Here is a 14,641-nt window from a genome sequence, read left to right on the forward strand (position 1 = left end):
TATATTTATACAGTCACTGCTTGACTTCAGATCTGTACGAGACACTTGTATGAGGAATGGTTCCATGATCTTTACTCTGGGAGAACTGTTTCTCAGTTGCAGGAAAGGGCAAAGTTATGCTACACAAATGAACTGCTTACTTACGCAAGTTTTTTAGATAGTGATTGCCCATGAGAGGACATCTTAGTACGATGCAATTAGTCTGGAACTGGATGTGACTTTGCTCATGATCATAACTAAGCAAGTAATCCATATTCCTCTTTAAAGTTGTTTTGATTTTTTTTTATTGAATTGATTACTGGGAAGGGGTAATATATGTGTTTTTCACCTTAACTGTGAAAGCTTTATCATGTCAACAGTATTTTTTTAACCACTGTTCATTTTTAATTTAGAAAAGGCATAAAGCTGATAATGCAGTGAACAGGAAACAAACTCAAGGTAGGAGATTTTTTTTAAAAAACTTGTTCATTCTGGTTATGGCTTTGAATTTTTTGCATCTCAGACTATAAAAACCTTTTGCAGAAGATTTAGCTTTATTAAGATGCATTAGGGATGGAGTTTGTTACCTCAGGCTGCATACATACACAGCAGGACACGGTCAAACACTGATGCGATGAAATGTACATTTCTACAGCGTGCTGAAATAGTCTTGTGTAGGGCAGATGGTGCATTGTTAGAGGCAGCTGAAAAATGGAAGACAGAAAAGTGAAAATGAGGCTGCAGAAGACTTCATGGCACAATTTCTCAAACTATTGTATAAAAGGTGCACAGTAACACCACTTTTTTTGTTCTTGTAAGAAAATGGTTTTAATTGAATCTCAGTGTATGTTAATTGCACTTAAAAGCTTATTGGATCAAGCTAGCATTACAGTATTCTTGATGTCAGATGTCTCAGCATGTTTTCATGAGTCTGACTTGTCCATTTGTGAGCTGATTTTAACCAGCGAAACCAACAGCAAACAAATCCAGAAAGAGAAGCTGACAGTTTTCTTCCACTTAGCAGGTTAAACTGGCAAATCAAAGGGTCCAGCACACACCAGAGGCAGCATGCATTGTGCAGGGAGGGTGTATAGAGGGCAGAACAGGCTCTTCCCTTTGCATTTGCAATGCTGTGTTAGGTCAGCTTGGCTGCATGTGAAACAGCCTTGGGATCTATTTCAGCAGAGCAAGTGCTTCTGCAGCCAGCATTTCTTAAATCACTCCTGGCCACTTCTGACAGCTATTTACATTTCAGATCTACAGAACTCCACTGTCAGTTATTTTTCTATAGCTATTTGTGAAACATAGCCATCTGGATTGATGCAAGGTGTCTTTTTAATCCTCTTCATTTCTCTCATCTGGTTAATACCATGGCCCCACAGACAGTACTGCTGACACAAGGCAATGGACGTACGTAGCTGGTGGCACAGTTACTGACTGTTGGGTTCCTTAGGACATTATTAAAACCAGTCATAATTCTGGATCTGTAGTTTTCCCAGTGAAGGGTTTGTCAAAATAGGTTTGTGTAATGGTCAACTGATTGGTGAGACAGTTATTAAAATATTTTCCTTACTTTATGAAAGGGAGACTGCTCCATTTACTATTGCCCAGAGCATATCAACATTAACAAATTTTCGGGGGAGGAAGAGCATTTATCTTCCTAAAGATTTATTAAGTAGGTTAGGTAATGATTGAATCCATCAAGATGTACAAGAACAGAGTTCAGTCTGGACAGAATCTCATGGAAGACTTAGGTAATAAAGGACATATGAATTCCCACATTTTGATCCACTTTTTTGAAATCAACACATGATTCCATAAGAATTGGAATCTAATCAGGTACTTAGATAAGCATCCTGACAGTTTGAAAGCTGTGAAACAGTGAGAGAGAGCAGTCTTTTGGGGTTATTAGAGTATTGATACATGGCAATGTTTTCACTTCATTTTCTTTTTGCATATCAATCTTAAATACCTTTGTGACTGGTGCTAATTAAAAAAAAAATCACATTATTATTCTCTGAAAACACAGTCTTGGCAATTAATAACAAACAAGGCATGTTTTTTGTATCACAGTAGCAGAACTTAAGCCTAGAACAGTGGAACGTGCTTGCAATATTATTAGTACCAGCGAAAATCCATACTAAATCATGGATTGATTTAGGGGATTTACGGAGAAGGTGACTGCAGCGATCTTGAAGTTCTCTGACATGCCAGTAACAGAACACCTGAATCTTTAGAAGGCTGCTGGTGACTTTTTATGAATCTTTTCTGGATGAACCTCAGTAATATTGGATCTGAGAAAAAAGGCTTGAATTTTACTTTGGAACCTTTTATTCCAATTACTAGTTTGTTTTGGATGATGCTACATTATGTCAGATTTAATTGTTTCTCATACTCCTTAAAATGTTCTAGTTGACTTTAATAAAGGATTCTATAGTACAAAACCCATTAACACAGAATGTGCTGCATAATTTAAGTTTTTTACCTGAAATTATAGAAACGAGGCATGCTGTAAACTGTTGTGTAAATGAGCTTTGTCCCTATGGCTGTTTGAATCTACTGAATCTAACACATACTTGTGTACTGAAGTTAGACTGTACAACTGGAAAATCTTTCTTTGTTTTTCTCTTTCAGTATTACGAAATGGTGCATGGGAGATTGTCCATTGGGAAAAGGTGTGTTTATGTTGATGACTTTTATAGCGTAATGCAGATTTAATATTTACTTTAATTCTCCAAATAATTTTCATTTATTAAGATTAACAAGTATTATATAAAATGTGTATTATTTTGTATTTTATTGTTTGATAATACTTGTCTCTTAAAATATAGTTTTAAGTCAAGTTATTTTTCATGGCAGGAGTCAGGCAAAACTGACGTTAAATTATGGACTTCTAGTTCAGTGAAAAATCTCTTGAATAATATGATTGACTTGTGAGAATTTGTATATGACAGAATTATACAGTTCCTTAGTAGTATTCGGTGTGCCAAGGCAGAAGCTTCTCTCTGGAAACTAGTTACTTGGCATATTTACTGAACTTCATTGGCTTAAACAATGAGAACTTTAAAGACCCTCAATATTCTGTGATTCAGTGGTTGCTGTGCAGTAGTTGGGAAGGGTAACTTTCTAGTACTAAATGTTATGCTGTCTATCTAACCTTAGTTTTATTGGTTTCTGTACTTAAAAGCTTGAAAAAAATTTGACCCACAGTAATTCAGAGGCAAGGTTCAGTTGAAAATTATTTATACCTTTGAAGAAGCAAGGATAAGGTCTATAGTTCGATGCAACAGAACTGTAATCTTAGGGGAGGTTAGTTTCTTCTTTAACTCAACTTCAGTCTTTAAAATAAAATATTTTACAATAACTAGCAAAATGGAGAACCGCATAGAAAGGACAAGATCAGGCCTGTTAAAGAAAAGATTTTTAAATAATTCAAATTACCTTTGAGTATGTAATTCTCTAAGTGTGTGAGTTTCTAACAGTCTTTTTAGCAAATTCAGCAGGTAAATAATTACTGTGCTAAAAAAAAGGGATAACATACATTGTTTGAAACCATTAACCAATTCCCAGTTTTCTTTCAGGTAGATGTTGGAGATATAGTTATAATAAAAGGCAAAGAGTATATACCTGCTGACACTGTACTGCTTTCATCAAGGTAGAGATGCCCACTGATGCTTATAGTGTAGAGGCTGGTTTCTCTACCCTGCATTTGTTTATTTATTTATTTGTGATTGTTCCAAGGAAATAAGGAATAAACAAAAATGCTACTGTTATGAAGTGTATTCTTTTGTTGTTCTAGACATTTATCATTTCAGGTAGTGTTTCTTTAAACTGTGATAATTATAGTGCCAAAATTACACTGGCACTCAATTTTCCTCTAAGAAAACTTACTGTGCTATATTGTTGTTGGCTTTAATACAAAAAGACTGATTCTTTGTCTAAAAATTGGACCTCAACTGCCATTTTTAACCATGTTAGGTTTTGTATTTGTAGATAAGAAATATCATCATATAAATAAATTACAGTTGATAAATTTCAGGAAGCAAAAATGTTTTTTAATGGATACAGTCACAGGAATCAGGAAAAAAGTAAACATGAGATGTGAGCCGTCAAATTAGCACTGCTTTTGAGATGAACATTCACTTTATTCTCATATATATATTTTATTAATAATTTCAGCACTGAAAGTAATAGTTTATAATATGTAATACTATGACCCTTTTCACATGGTCAATCTGAGGTTGTTTATCATCATTTCCTTGGACAGTTGTATTTAAGTAGTCCACATACTATGTGGAAGATGCACATTTTTCAACATCTATTTGATCAGGTCAATAAACAACATAATATTTAAAATTAAGATTGCTTAATTATGATCAAATGTATTTTGATTTATTGCTGCATATTTACAATGCAATTTCATTTATTCCGACACAAGCAGAAGCAATTTGTCCTATGTATGATTATAGGTTAAGTATAAACCCTGATATGATCTCATAGAAGTCAATGAATCTGCTCATACATACAGTTAATGAAGTTAGGATCTTATGCATTTCTTATGTGTGACAGTGTGGTGTAGACTAGTACATCGTTTATTCCTTTTCCATTATTTCTCAAAATTAAATATAGCTGTTTCAGAAACACTTCTATTTAATTATTATCTATTAAATTATTATGGGCTTGGTCATGCTAAGCCTACTATTTTGCATGCAAAACAGTTTATATCCTTCTAGAGCATCTTCTTTATAGTCTTCCTGATGAACATCCTAAATATGAGTCTTTGCTTAGACATCTTTTCACTGTTTTATCCTTTTGGATTTGACAGACACTTCTGTCTCAGTGTTCTCCAGTTATAGTTTACACACAGAAAAATACTACTTGTCTGCAAAGCCTTTTCTATGAGCCTTGTCCCTGCTGAAGGAATCCTACGTCACATGTTGATGAACTGAAATAACAATTAACTTCTACTGGGCACATCAGGACTGTTAGCTCTTCATTTAACCTTACTTTGTGGCCCTTGACAGAATATGCTGTGAAAACTATAGTTATTACGTTGAATTTTCCTGCCGGGTTTTCTTCTAGGATCCAGTTTGCAAAGGGAATTTTTGAATCCTGATTGCTTTCTGGGTCCAATTCAGACAATTCTTCCAATTGAAACTTCCTTAGTTATAATACTAGGGTCCTGTTGCAGCCCTCCTGAGAGAGAACCCTGTGCTGCTACTTTACGTCTTATCTCTATGTGGCCATGTGTTGTCCAGGAAGACAGTCTCAGCAATTTTGCTTTCCAGGTGTTTATTGACACCCAGTTACACTTTTAAGTTTCATTAGCAGTGCAGGCCTGTGGGCCGGGTTTTAATTGAAGCTAATAATATTTGGATTTTTATCAGCAACAGCAGTTTCTAGAGAATAATAAGGATCTTAATTAGTTTAGAAAACTATAACCTCTTACAGTGGAAGGATCTAAGCCTCTGAGATTCGGTTCCTTTTGAATTTTACTAGTTCAGTGTAAAATGAAATTTACAAAGCTAAAACAAAACAGTAAATTTCAACATGTCTATGTAGAAAAGTTTTTGTTACCTGACTTTTCTGAAAACTTGTTCAGACATCTGTTGTTGTGGCTTTTTTAATTAATGCATGGAGTGGCTAAAACTTTGTCAGTTTAGAAATAAGCATAATGGTGTTTCGGTGTTTTTTTACTATACAGTATCAGTGTTTTCTGCAGCTTAAAATTGGTACCTTACAGTAAAACAATCTACTCGAGTAAAAAACCAAAAGAAAATATTCTAGCTCTTTCCTTCTCGACCTGATTAAAATAGATTTTGAAAAAACTGCCATCAGACATTTTAATTAACATGTATTGTTTTTATAATAATTTCAAACTCTGTCTTTTTGTCTTTATCCATTCGTTTGGTTTTCGTTTGGTTTTGGTTTGTTGTTTTGGTTTTTTTTTCCCCCCTGTCACTTATTTTTCTGTTCTAATCATTTTCAAACTGGGATGTGTAGGTGGCAGTAGGGGAAGTAGTGAAAGTGACCAATGGGGAGCATCTCCCAGCTGATCTCATCAGTCTGTCATCAAGGTTAGAATAAACTAGTTGCACAGGATACGTGTATGTGGGTCCTCATATACCAAATACGAAGAACACTGCCATGCTGGCGATCTTGGCTTTGCTGTTCACCTTTCTCTGCCAAAACCCAGAGTTCAGTTGATAAAAGTACAGATCATTAAATTGTAAATACACAATAACACTCCAGTAACCAAAAATTTGTTTGTTGTCTTTGTTTTTACACTGTCCCCGTGAAATGTTATCAGATGAGTTGTCATTGAATAAACACACAGTGGAACACCAGGATAAATATATGTTTAATTCCTTAGAGCAAATTAAGAATATACACATTTACACCAACCCACTATTTTCAGCAAAGTATAGAGTTCCATGTTGGTAGGACTGGTAGAGGACCCTCTGCACAAACTTGGATGTTGCACAATCTCTGCTGCATGCAACAGCAAAAGCAGCCCTGGCCTTGTGTATTGTGATAAAATGCATGGTTTTTAGATATGTCAGCTTTATGCTATTGTCTGCACTGTTACTGCACTTTGTTTTTCCCTAACAAATCAATGGGCCTGCCTTGATCTAACTGTAACTTATTTACTTTAGAGGTCACTACTGTCTGCTACGGTAATTACAGTTAAGCATGTGTGTCACTTGAAACGTCTTTGCTTCTTAGTCTGTTTTAAAAGCGCTTCACAAAAATATTTGTTTTTTACTATTAACTAATAAATATTTTAGAAATGTAATAATATGTCATACAGGTGATTACATCCAAATGTTCTAAATATAAGTTATTTACATTTTTAGTAGAAGTTTGCCAAGAAGAAAATGCTGGCCTGAAACGAATGCATTACAATGTTTTAGTATGTTTTGATGCTTTCACTTTATAAAAATGCTAGAATAATCTACAGAACTTCATCCTGGAAGCATTTTAAATCTCAGTTTCTTATCAGTAGCCACTCTTGCTTTAAGAAAGCAAATATTCAAAAAAACATGATGCTTGAATTTCATGATGGAAAGAAGGAAAATACTGGAAGTTGTAAAGTGGTGTGAAGAGTAAACATTTATTCTGTAAAGTTGTAAAGAATGTTTGTGACTCTTCTGGTCCTTTACAGGACAGACATCTCTGTTGCAGGTGTAAATAGTTGTAGATATACAGTAATATATCCCATTAGTCTGTTGCAGATATAAGTAGCAAGTGTTCTGTCAGAAAATGGGAGCTGGGTGGAGTAATTCAGAAATCCTGACCTGTTAGACCTGATCTTGTTTACTCTCCACTTGTGGACAAGTCCTGTATTTCTGTTCTCCTGATTGACATTTCTGTAATGGTTGTAACATGTTTTAAAACCTGAAAGTGTTTTATGAAATACTGCCCTGTTACACATCAGAAAACTGTCTTGAAAGAAGTTAAATGCAATAAGTCTTTTATCATTATATGCCAAATAGATGAGCTATTCAAGTAGTAATGTTCTGCATAAACTTCTAATTTCTAAAAAAAGGTTTTAAAATTACTTAAAGAGGACGGATACATTTCAAAAACTGTTTTATGTTGTCCATAGTTCAGGCTTTTTTTTATAAGTGAACCCTTTACAGGATGCCTAAACTATAGTAGTAGGCAGTACAAATTCACTTAACCTCATGTGAAAATATAAAAGTTTATGTATGTCATTTTTAGCAGTATTTTGTCTGAGGTAGATGCATAAGTTTTGGCAAACTTCTCTGAATATGTGAATTACTGTTGATTTTACAGATTTGGCTGTAAATTATTTGAGTTCTGAAGATGTGATAAGAAAGAAAACCAGTTGCATAACTAGCTATTAAAAGATTACAGAAAACTCAAGGGTTTGTTTTTTTCTCAATAGTGAACCACAAGCTATGTGCTACATCGAAACATCTAACTTAGATGGCGAGACAAACTTAAAGATTCGACAGGTAGGCATTTTATTTTTGAGACTATTGCTAATAGTTTAATTTCTTAATGCTTATAAAATGTTATATTAATGGCTGGTTTAGAATACTGAGACATTTTAATGGTTTGAATAAAAAGCTGCAAGTTATTGACATCACAAAAGTTTTTTGTTCAGTTAATTATGTGGAAGAAGTGAATGGTTACTCCTAAGTCATATTTTGCACATTTTTGGGGAGTTTTTTTTTGAGAGGTGGAGGGGGAATGAGAGAACGATATTTGTTGGATTTGTTTTTACAGGGTAGATGAGGGAGAAGGCTTGCAGAAAGAAGCTAATTGTGCTGGTATTGTCCTCGAAGAGCAGTTAGGGAATAGCAGTTTTTGATTGAATGTGTTATCTCTATGCAGGGACATTCTTGCTGAGTTATATGGTGGGTTATGACCCTGTGTTCATCGCGATGTTTTAAGATACCAAAGTGATTTTTTTTTCACTGTCTGTAGCATGCAGCGGTGACAGTGACAGCAGTCCCATTTCTTTTCCTTAGGGATACTGGTTTTCTAGTTTTGCCCTATCAGAATACTACTACTTACTTTTATATATTGGAAAGTGATTTTTTTAATTCTTTTTCTTAAAATGTAGTGACAAACTAATTCTGTTTATAGGGTTTACCACTAACATCAGACATAAAGGACATAGAAAGTTTGATGAGACTTTCGGGCAGAATTGAATGTGAGAGCCCAAACAGACATCTCTATGACTTTGTTGGAAACATCAGGCTGGATGGACATGGGTATGTAAATCTGAGGAAGATAATCTCAATAGATTAACAGTAGATATATATGTTGTTAAACACCTCCTGTTAAAATATGAATAGCAAAGTCTTTATTCTGTTAAGCCTGGAGATGTAAGGGGGTTTTTTTCTGATGTATTATTTATTAGGCATTTTTCTTTAAAAAAACTTGAGGTGTAAAACTACTTCTAATGTCTACAATTTGAGGTTTTTATAGTAGTTGATCTCCATAAAGCAATAACTATTAATAATAGAAGGGAGTGCTAATCGAATTCTAACAGTTCTGAAATATATATCCAGAAACTCACTTTGTAAGCATCTCATTCATTGCCTGTTAAATTTCACTTATAGAAGCTGAATAAAGCAGTTTCTTGACATTAAATGCATACCCTAGGTTACTGAAAGTGTGTTTCTGTAAAAATAAACAGCCTCAGTGCAATTACAACATACATACTTGTGTAACTGCTTCAGAAATTCTTAAAATACTGATATTTAGAGATTTCTGTTGATTTGAACTGAATGTGATGTATTAGGAGTATAAAATTCTAGATTACTAGATCGAGAATTGTCGAGTCTTTCATTCCCAAAGATTTACAGGATTTCTTTTTTTATTTGGTAAGCATTTATTTTTCCATATACAGTATTATTCATGTTTGTGGTTTTATATGTAGTGCTAACTAATTATTAAATACGATTTTTATATATTCCATTTTTTATTTACTGATTTTTTACAGATGCATTCCGGGAGTTATCAGTCGCAAGAGTGTGGATGTATTATAATTCCACTGTACTTGTCGTTAAGAAGAGAAAAACATTTACCTGTAATTCTTCTCTGAAGGTAATAGTTATAATAGATCCACACATTCATCCTTCCTCCCTGTCTAGAGAGAAAACCATATTTTTCTTTTAAATCTAATTACTTAATTTCAAAAATTGATCTTAAAAAGAAGCGTTGAAAGTGCTGATGGCGATTGTGCCTTAGTAACACGTAGGAGCGCGCCATCTGCTGGTCAAGCAATTTGCCATGCCAGAAATTCAATTTTGGAATATTCTTGATACAGTTCATGTGCAGTAGGATAGTTCCAAAAGTGTGGCTCTAATATAATATTTACCTTCAGTGAAAAAGAATTGCAGGTAAGTGGCTCTTTTTGGATCCTGACGTTATTTTCAACATGAAAAATCAGGAATGAGTTCTCTTTCTGCTCATATTAGAGGTAGCACAAGTTCATCTAACTGGTATTTATTTATCCAGATCATCAAGACCTTCATATCAGATTATGTAGATCCAGCAGTTGTGATTTCTACTTTGTACACTTCCATGTTAACATTTTTGCAAATGTAGTTGAGGATAGTGAGAATGTCTCTCCCTCTTTTTTCTTCTTTCCCTTTAGATAGAATATTTATGGTACTTCAATGAGGTTAATTATCTGGTTGACCTTTTCAGTCTTTTCCCTTCATGGGAAAGCAACTCAAAAAAACAAAGGTTCTCCTTCCTTTTCCTAGATACTCGATATTCAAGGAGATAGAACACTGCAGTTGTTCTGTGGGCTGAAAGGCCAAAAGTTTTTGTGATGTGTTCAGCTTCAGTGTTAAGTCTTGTCTCCAAAGTGTTCAGCTTTTTTGTTATGCTCATACAGAAACATATCACTTGGTTTGAGGCGGTAAAGACAATTAACTAGAGAAAGGAGGAAAGTTCTTTAGCCTGGAAAATTTGAAATTATAATTAGACAGTGGCTCAGAGAAAAAGGGTGAACAATTTAAAAACAAGGGCAGGTACTAGTTTATACAGACCTAAAGTAAATGTTTTTCTGAAGACATTCTTAAACTTTTGGATTACAGTGAAGAATGCTTGTTGAGTAAAACACTTAGATATGTAAGCTTTCAAATGAGTCTTAGAAATATTTAGCTCTTAATATAACCTTGACAGCTCTGATAGAAAATTATGCTGAAAGGGTATTTCCCCATTGAGAACATCCCTTACTGAATACAATTCAAATAGCTGCTGAGGAGTCACTATGTATGTAGCATACAAGAGGAATTAGATGAGTTGAAGCAGTTTTGAGAAGGCTGAAGCTAGGAAATGGAGATTTGAGAGTTCTGTCAAGTTATCACACCATCGCCTTATTAGAGAGTGGAGTAAGATCACAGCGTTGAGGATCAGCATGACACCTGGCCAATCTGGGTTTTTTGTTACTGTCTATCTTCATCTCTTTTGTCTCTGAAGCATTTCTGCTGGAGACAGCTCCCCCTGGTTGCAGTCCCAGTTCTCTTCTAATTGCTGTGCCAATAACAGACCCTTAAAGATAAATTTCTGTCCCAGGTTGTAGAAGGGTATGTGTTTGAGCCAGTGTCCTGACCGATGGGAAAAGAATCAATGGGTCCTGCAATAGAAAGGACTTGTCTTGATGTTCTTCACAGTTTTTAAGAGGCAAAAACAAAGAGGAAGATCAGGAGGGGCAGAAGTCTTAAAATTCATTGTTCAATCGGTCAAAAACGTCTTGACTTCAAGAGTACAAGAATTAAGAGTAAAAGGTTTTGACTTCCTAGAGACTATTATGTTAGTTGAAGGTACAAAAAGTCTTTTGGCATACAAGAGAAGATCCGTAGTTGAAAAGGTTTCCAATTTATCTGTGGGGAGCTTAAAATTAACTTTCTTTGCTTATAGAATCATAGAACCGTAGAATGGTAGGGGTTGGAAGAGACCTTTAGAGATCATCTAGTCCAACCCCCCTGCAGAAGTAGGTTCACCTAGATCAGGTCACACAGGAGCATGTCCAGGCAGCTCTTGAAGACCTCCAAGGAAGGAGACTGCACACCCTCCTTGGGCAGCCTGTTCCACTGCTCCATCACTCTCACAGTAAAATATTTTTTTCTTAAGTGGAATTTTTTATGTTCCAGCTTCATCCTATTATCCCTTGCCCTGTTACTAGCTACAATAGAAAGAAGGGATGTCCCAACCTCCTGACACCCACCCTTTAGATATTTGTAAATGTTAAGAAGATCTCCCCTCAGTCTCCTCTTATATGCCTTTTATGTTCTGTGACATTCTTGTTAGTGTCAATAGACTAAAAATATCTGATTCTTCTTGGAATGGCATGCAATCAGTTCTTTAACTGAAACATCTGCCTATTGTGTGGATGGATGGATGGATGGATGATCCAAAAATATTTGAATAATTCTCATCCAGGAATGCAAATAAATAAATACAAGTGCAGAGGCAATCTTTGATGGAAACAGCATTCCCTCTAATGATTCATCTGTAATATAGACCCCAACTGTTCTTTTATGCAAGAATGGTCATTTATTCTCTTAATTTTGCAGTGATATGACAAAAGCAATAGAGTTCAGATTTAGAAAGCAAGCAAATCTCAGTATGTTTTATATTTCAGTTTTCTTTCTCAGTTCCGTCTTTTGATGAAGTATATGTACTGGGAACTGTTTTCCATGAGAGTATTATTTTACATTTCAGTTGCTAAGACATACTTATTTGGTGCAGGGAATGATTCTTTAAATAGTCAATGTGTTCCATACTATCTTCCCAGAAAGTGCACTAAATAGTAGTGGAATGGTGTTTATTTGTTTGCCTTTTATAGAAAAGCACTCAAATATTTTTCCAGATCAAATATTTTTTTTTCTAGTTCCTGCAAATCAACACTGTTAATTTTAGGGGAGGAAGAATGTGTTGTTTCTTCTTTACTTTGAATCTTAAAGCCTGTGTATGAGAGGAGAATTATTACCTGTAACTTAATTGCCAAGACTGACTTTAAGCTCTTTGTACTGCAAAAATGTGAAATATTATGATTTCCTCTGACTCTTTACAGCCTATATATCAGAGATGTAACTACTGTTATTAAGTAATTTATTGTGATCTTCATAATGGTGTTGATTTCAAACAACTGTAGAGATAATACTTTTCAGTAAGCATGCCAAACTGTTGAGGAGTCTGAGCTGCTAACTGGTATTTATAGAAAGAAAAGTGCAAAATAGGTATTGTTTGTCCCATAAAATTGCAGTAAGTATCTAAAACTTTTTTCTAGTTTAAGAAAATCTATGTATATACATATATATAGTTAGATGTTTATGTTAAATGTTTTCAACGTCTTACAGGATTTTGTTGCTTATTTACTCAGTGCAAGTCTTAAAGCAAAATACTTAGGTTTACAATTTAAAGAAGGGGCAGAAAATATTATTGTCAATTGTAAACAGTTATATCACCTTTATGAACATTATTATTTTACTGGAAGAGTGGATTAAGTTGAGAGTTGAGAAAATTATTTCACTTGAAAATTGCTTTGGAAAATCAATTTTGTAATAGTAGTTGGGGTTCAGCGTCCCTTAGAAAAAAGCTTTCACAATCATGACTCCAAGAAAATTAACCTTTAGTTTCAGTTTGCTGGTTTTTTTTCTGAAGTGTTGCCATATCTTTAGTGTCTGTAGTCAAAATTAAGTGGTAATATTTTTGCAAATTTAAACTTTTGTACTTGCTTTAAAGTGTCAAGTTTTCTCGCTGTCAACACTCCCAAGAAGTTAATATTAGATTAAATTAGATTCCTGGCATATTTACAATAATCATCTCAATGTTGAGAAATTAGCTGATAAGATTTAACAACTACTGGTTATGTTTATTAATTGTTATTGATTGGTTTAATGATGAAATACAAAACTCTTTCCTTTTAGTACTGTTCCATTGGGATCTGATCAGATCCTTCTACGAGGAGCTCAGTTGAGAAATACTCAGTGGGTTCATGGGATAGTTGTCTATACAGGACATGACACAAAACTTATGCAGGTTTGTCACTTGTATTTTCTATAAATTGTTTTGTTACCTTATTATGCCATTATCCAGCACAGAAAATATTTTCAGAAAATATAGCTAGATTTGATATAGTAGTTAAAATATCAGTAATAAAGCATCTTTCTCACAAAATAAAACCAATGGAAATAGAGCAGTTTCTTCTTGTTATTATTAATCAGCCATACAAGAGTTTTTCCACTAGTAAACATATTCATTGATTATCATTTGTAATGTGTTTTGAAAACTATTTTATTAGCAAGTTGGATCATTATAGTTTGCCTGTTCCTCTTTTTTTTTATTTTTGACTGTTCCTAAAACTGGCCTCTTGTGGCACTTTCTTTCAAGTGCAATGGTAAGCATTCATACTAGAGAACAAAGCAAAACTTTATTTGCAAAATGAAGAAGGATGAGAACCATTCTCAGACTATGAAATTAATTTTCCTAGTGCTATTTGAAATATGACAATTGAGATGCATTTGTTGAGAAAAAAAGAATGCTTTCAGATTGGTCATGCATGTCTCTTATTGCTTTTCTGATTTGTAAAACTGTTACTTGAAATATTTTTGATTTTATTAGCAATTGCAACTGATAAAGTGGATGCACATTCTTTTTTAATGTTTATTGATGGCTATTGCTTTTATGAGTGTTAGGTATGACTGTTTAAACTGATTGTGATAAATCTAAAGCTAACTCATTGATTTATAATCTGTCTTTATTTTCTTTCAAATGAAACAGTTACGCCATTTATGGTGGTGATATATTTGGGAGAATATTTAGGAAAGGATACAATAACATGTAATTTAAAAGTGAGAGCTGTGTGTACCTCTTCTGATATTTAATAGCCACTGTTGTTTTTTGTGTTTTGCAGAATTCAACAAGTCCACCTCTTAAAATGTCTAATGTGGAACGAATTACAAATGTTCAGATTTTGATTCTGTTCTGCATCCTTATTGCCATGTCTTTGGTCTGCTCTATCGGTTCAGCCATATGGAATAGAAGGCATACTGGAAGAGACTGGTATCTTGATCTGAATTGTAAGATGTAAATTAATATAGCAATACTTTAATGTTCAGTTGTCTTTCATATTTGGAAAGGAAAATGATTACCATCCTTTACACAG

General features: G+C 34.2%; 1 protein-coding gene across 4 annotated transcripts in view; it reads left to right on the plus strand.

The window, feature by feature from the left end:
- The window catches only part of ATP8A1 (ATPase phospholipid transporting 8A1), a 112,019-nt gene that overhangs the window by 21,882 nt on the left and 75,496 nt on the right, over window positions 1-14,641 (plus strand). For 2 of the 4 annotated variants that reach the window (XM_061991930.1, XM_061991931.1), the window contains exons 5-11: window positions 393-438; window positions 2,614-2,654; window positions 3,561-3,634; window positions 7,892-7,961; window positions 8,599-8,726; window positions 13,404-13,515; window positions 14,390-14,555. In XM_061991930.1, coding sequence (XP_061847914.1) covers window positions 393-438; window positions 2,614-2,654; window positions 3,561-3,634; window positions 7,892-7,961; window positions 8,599-8,726; window positions 13,404-13,515; window positions 14,390-14,555 — 637 coding nt within the window. Of the gene's footprint in view, window positions 1-392; window positions 439-2,613; window positions 2,655-3,560; window positions 3,635-5,982; window positions 6,057-7,891; window positions 7,962-8,598; window positions 8,727-13,403; window positions 13,516-14,389; window positions 14,556-14,641 lie in introns of all 4 variants that reach the window. The other 2 variants (XM_061991929.1, XM_061991932.1) reach the window with 2 other exon arrangements.

Source organism: Colius striatus, chromosome 3 (assembly GCF_028858725.1).
Source record: "Colius striatus isolate bColStr4 chromosome 3, bColStr4.1.hap1, whole genome shotgun sequence".
In the NCBI taxonomy this organism is placed as follows: Eukaryota; Metazoa; Chordata; class Aves; order Coliiformes; family Coliidae; genus Colius; species Colius striatus.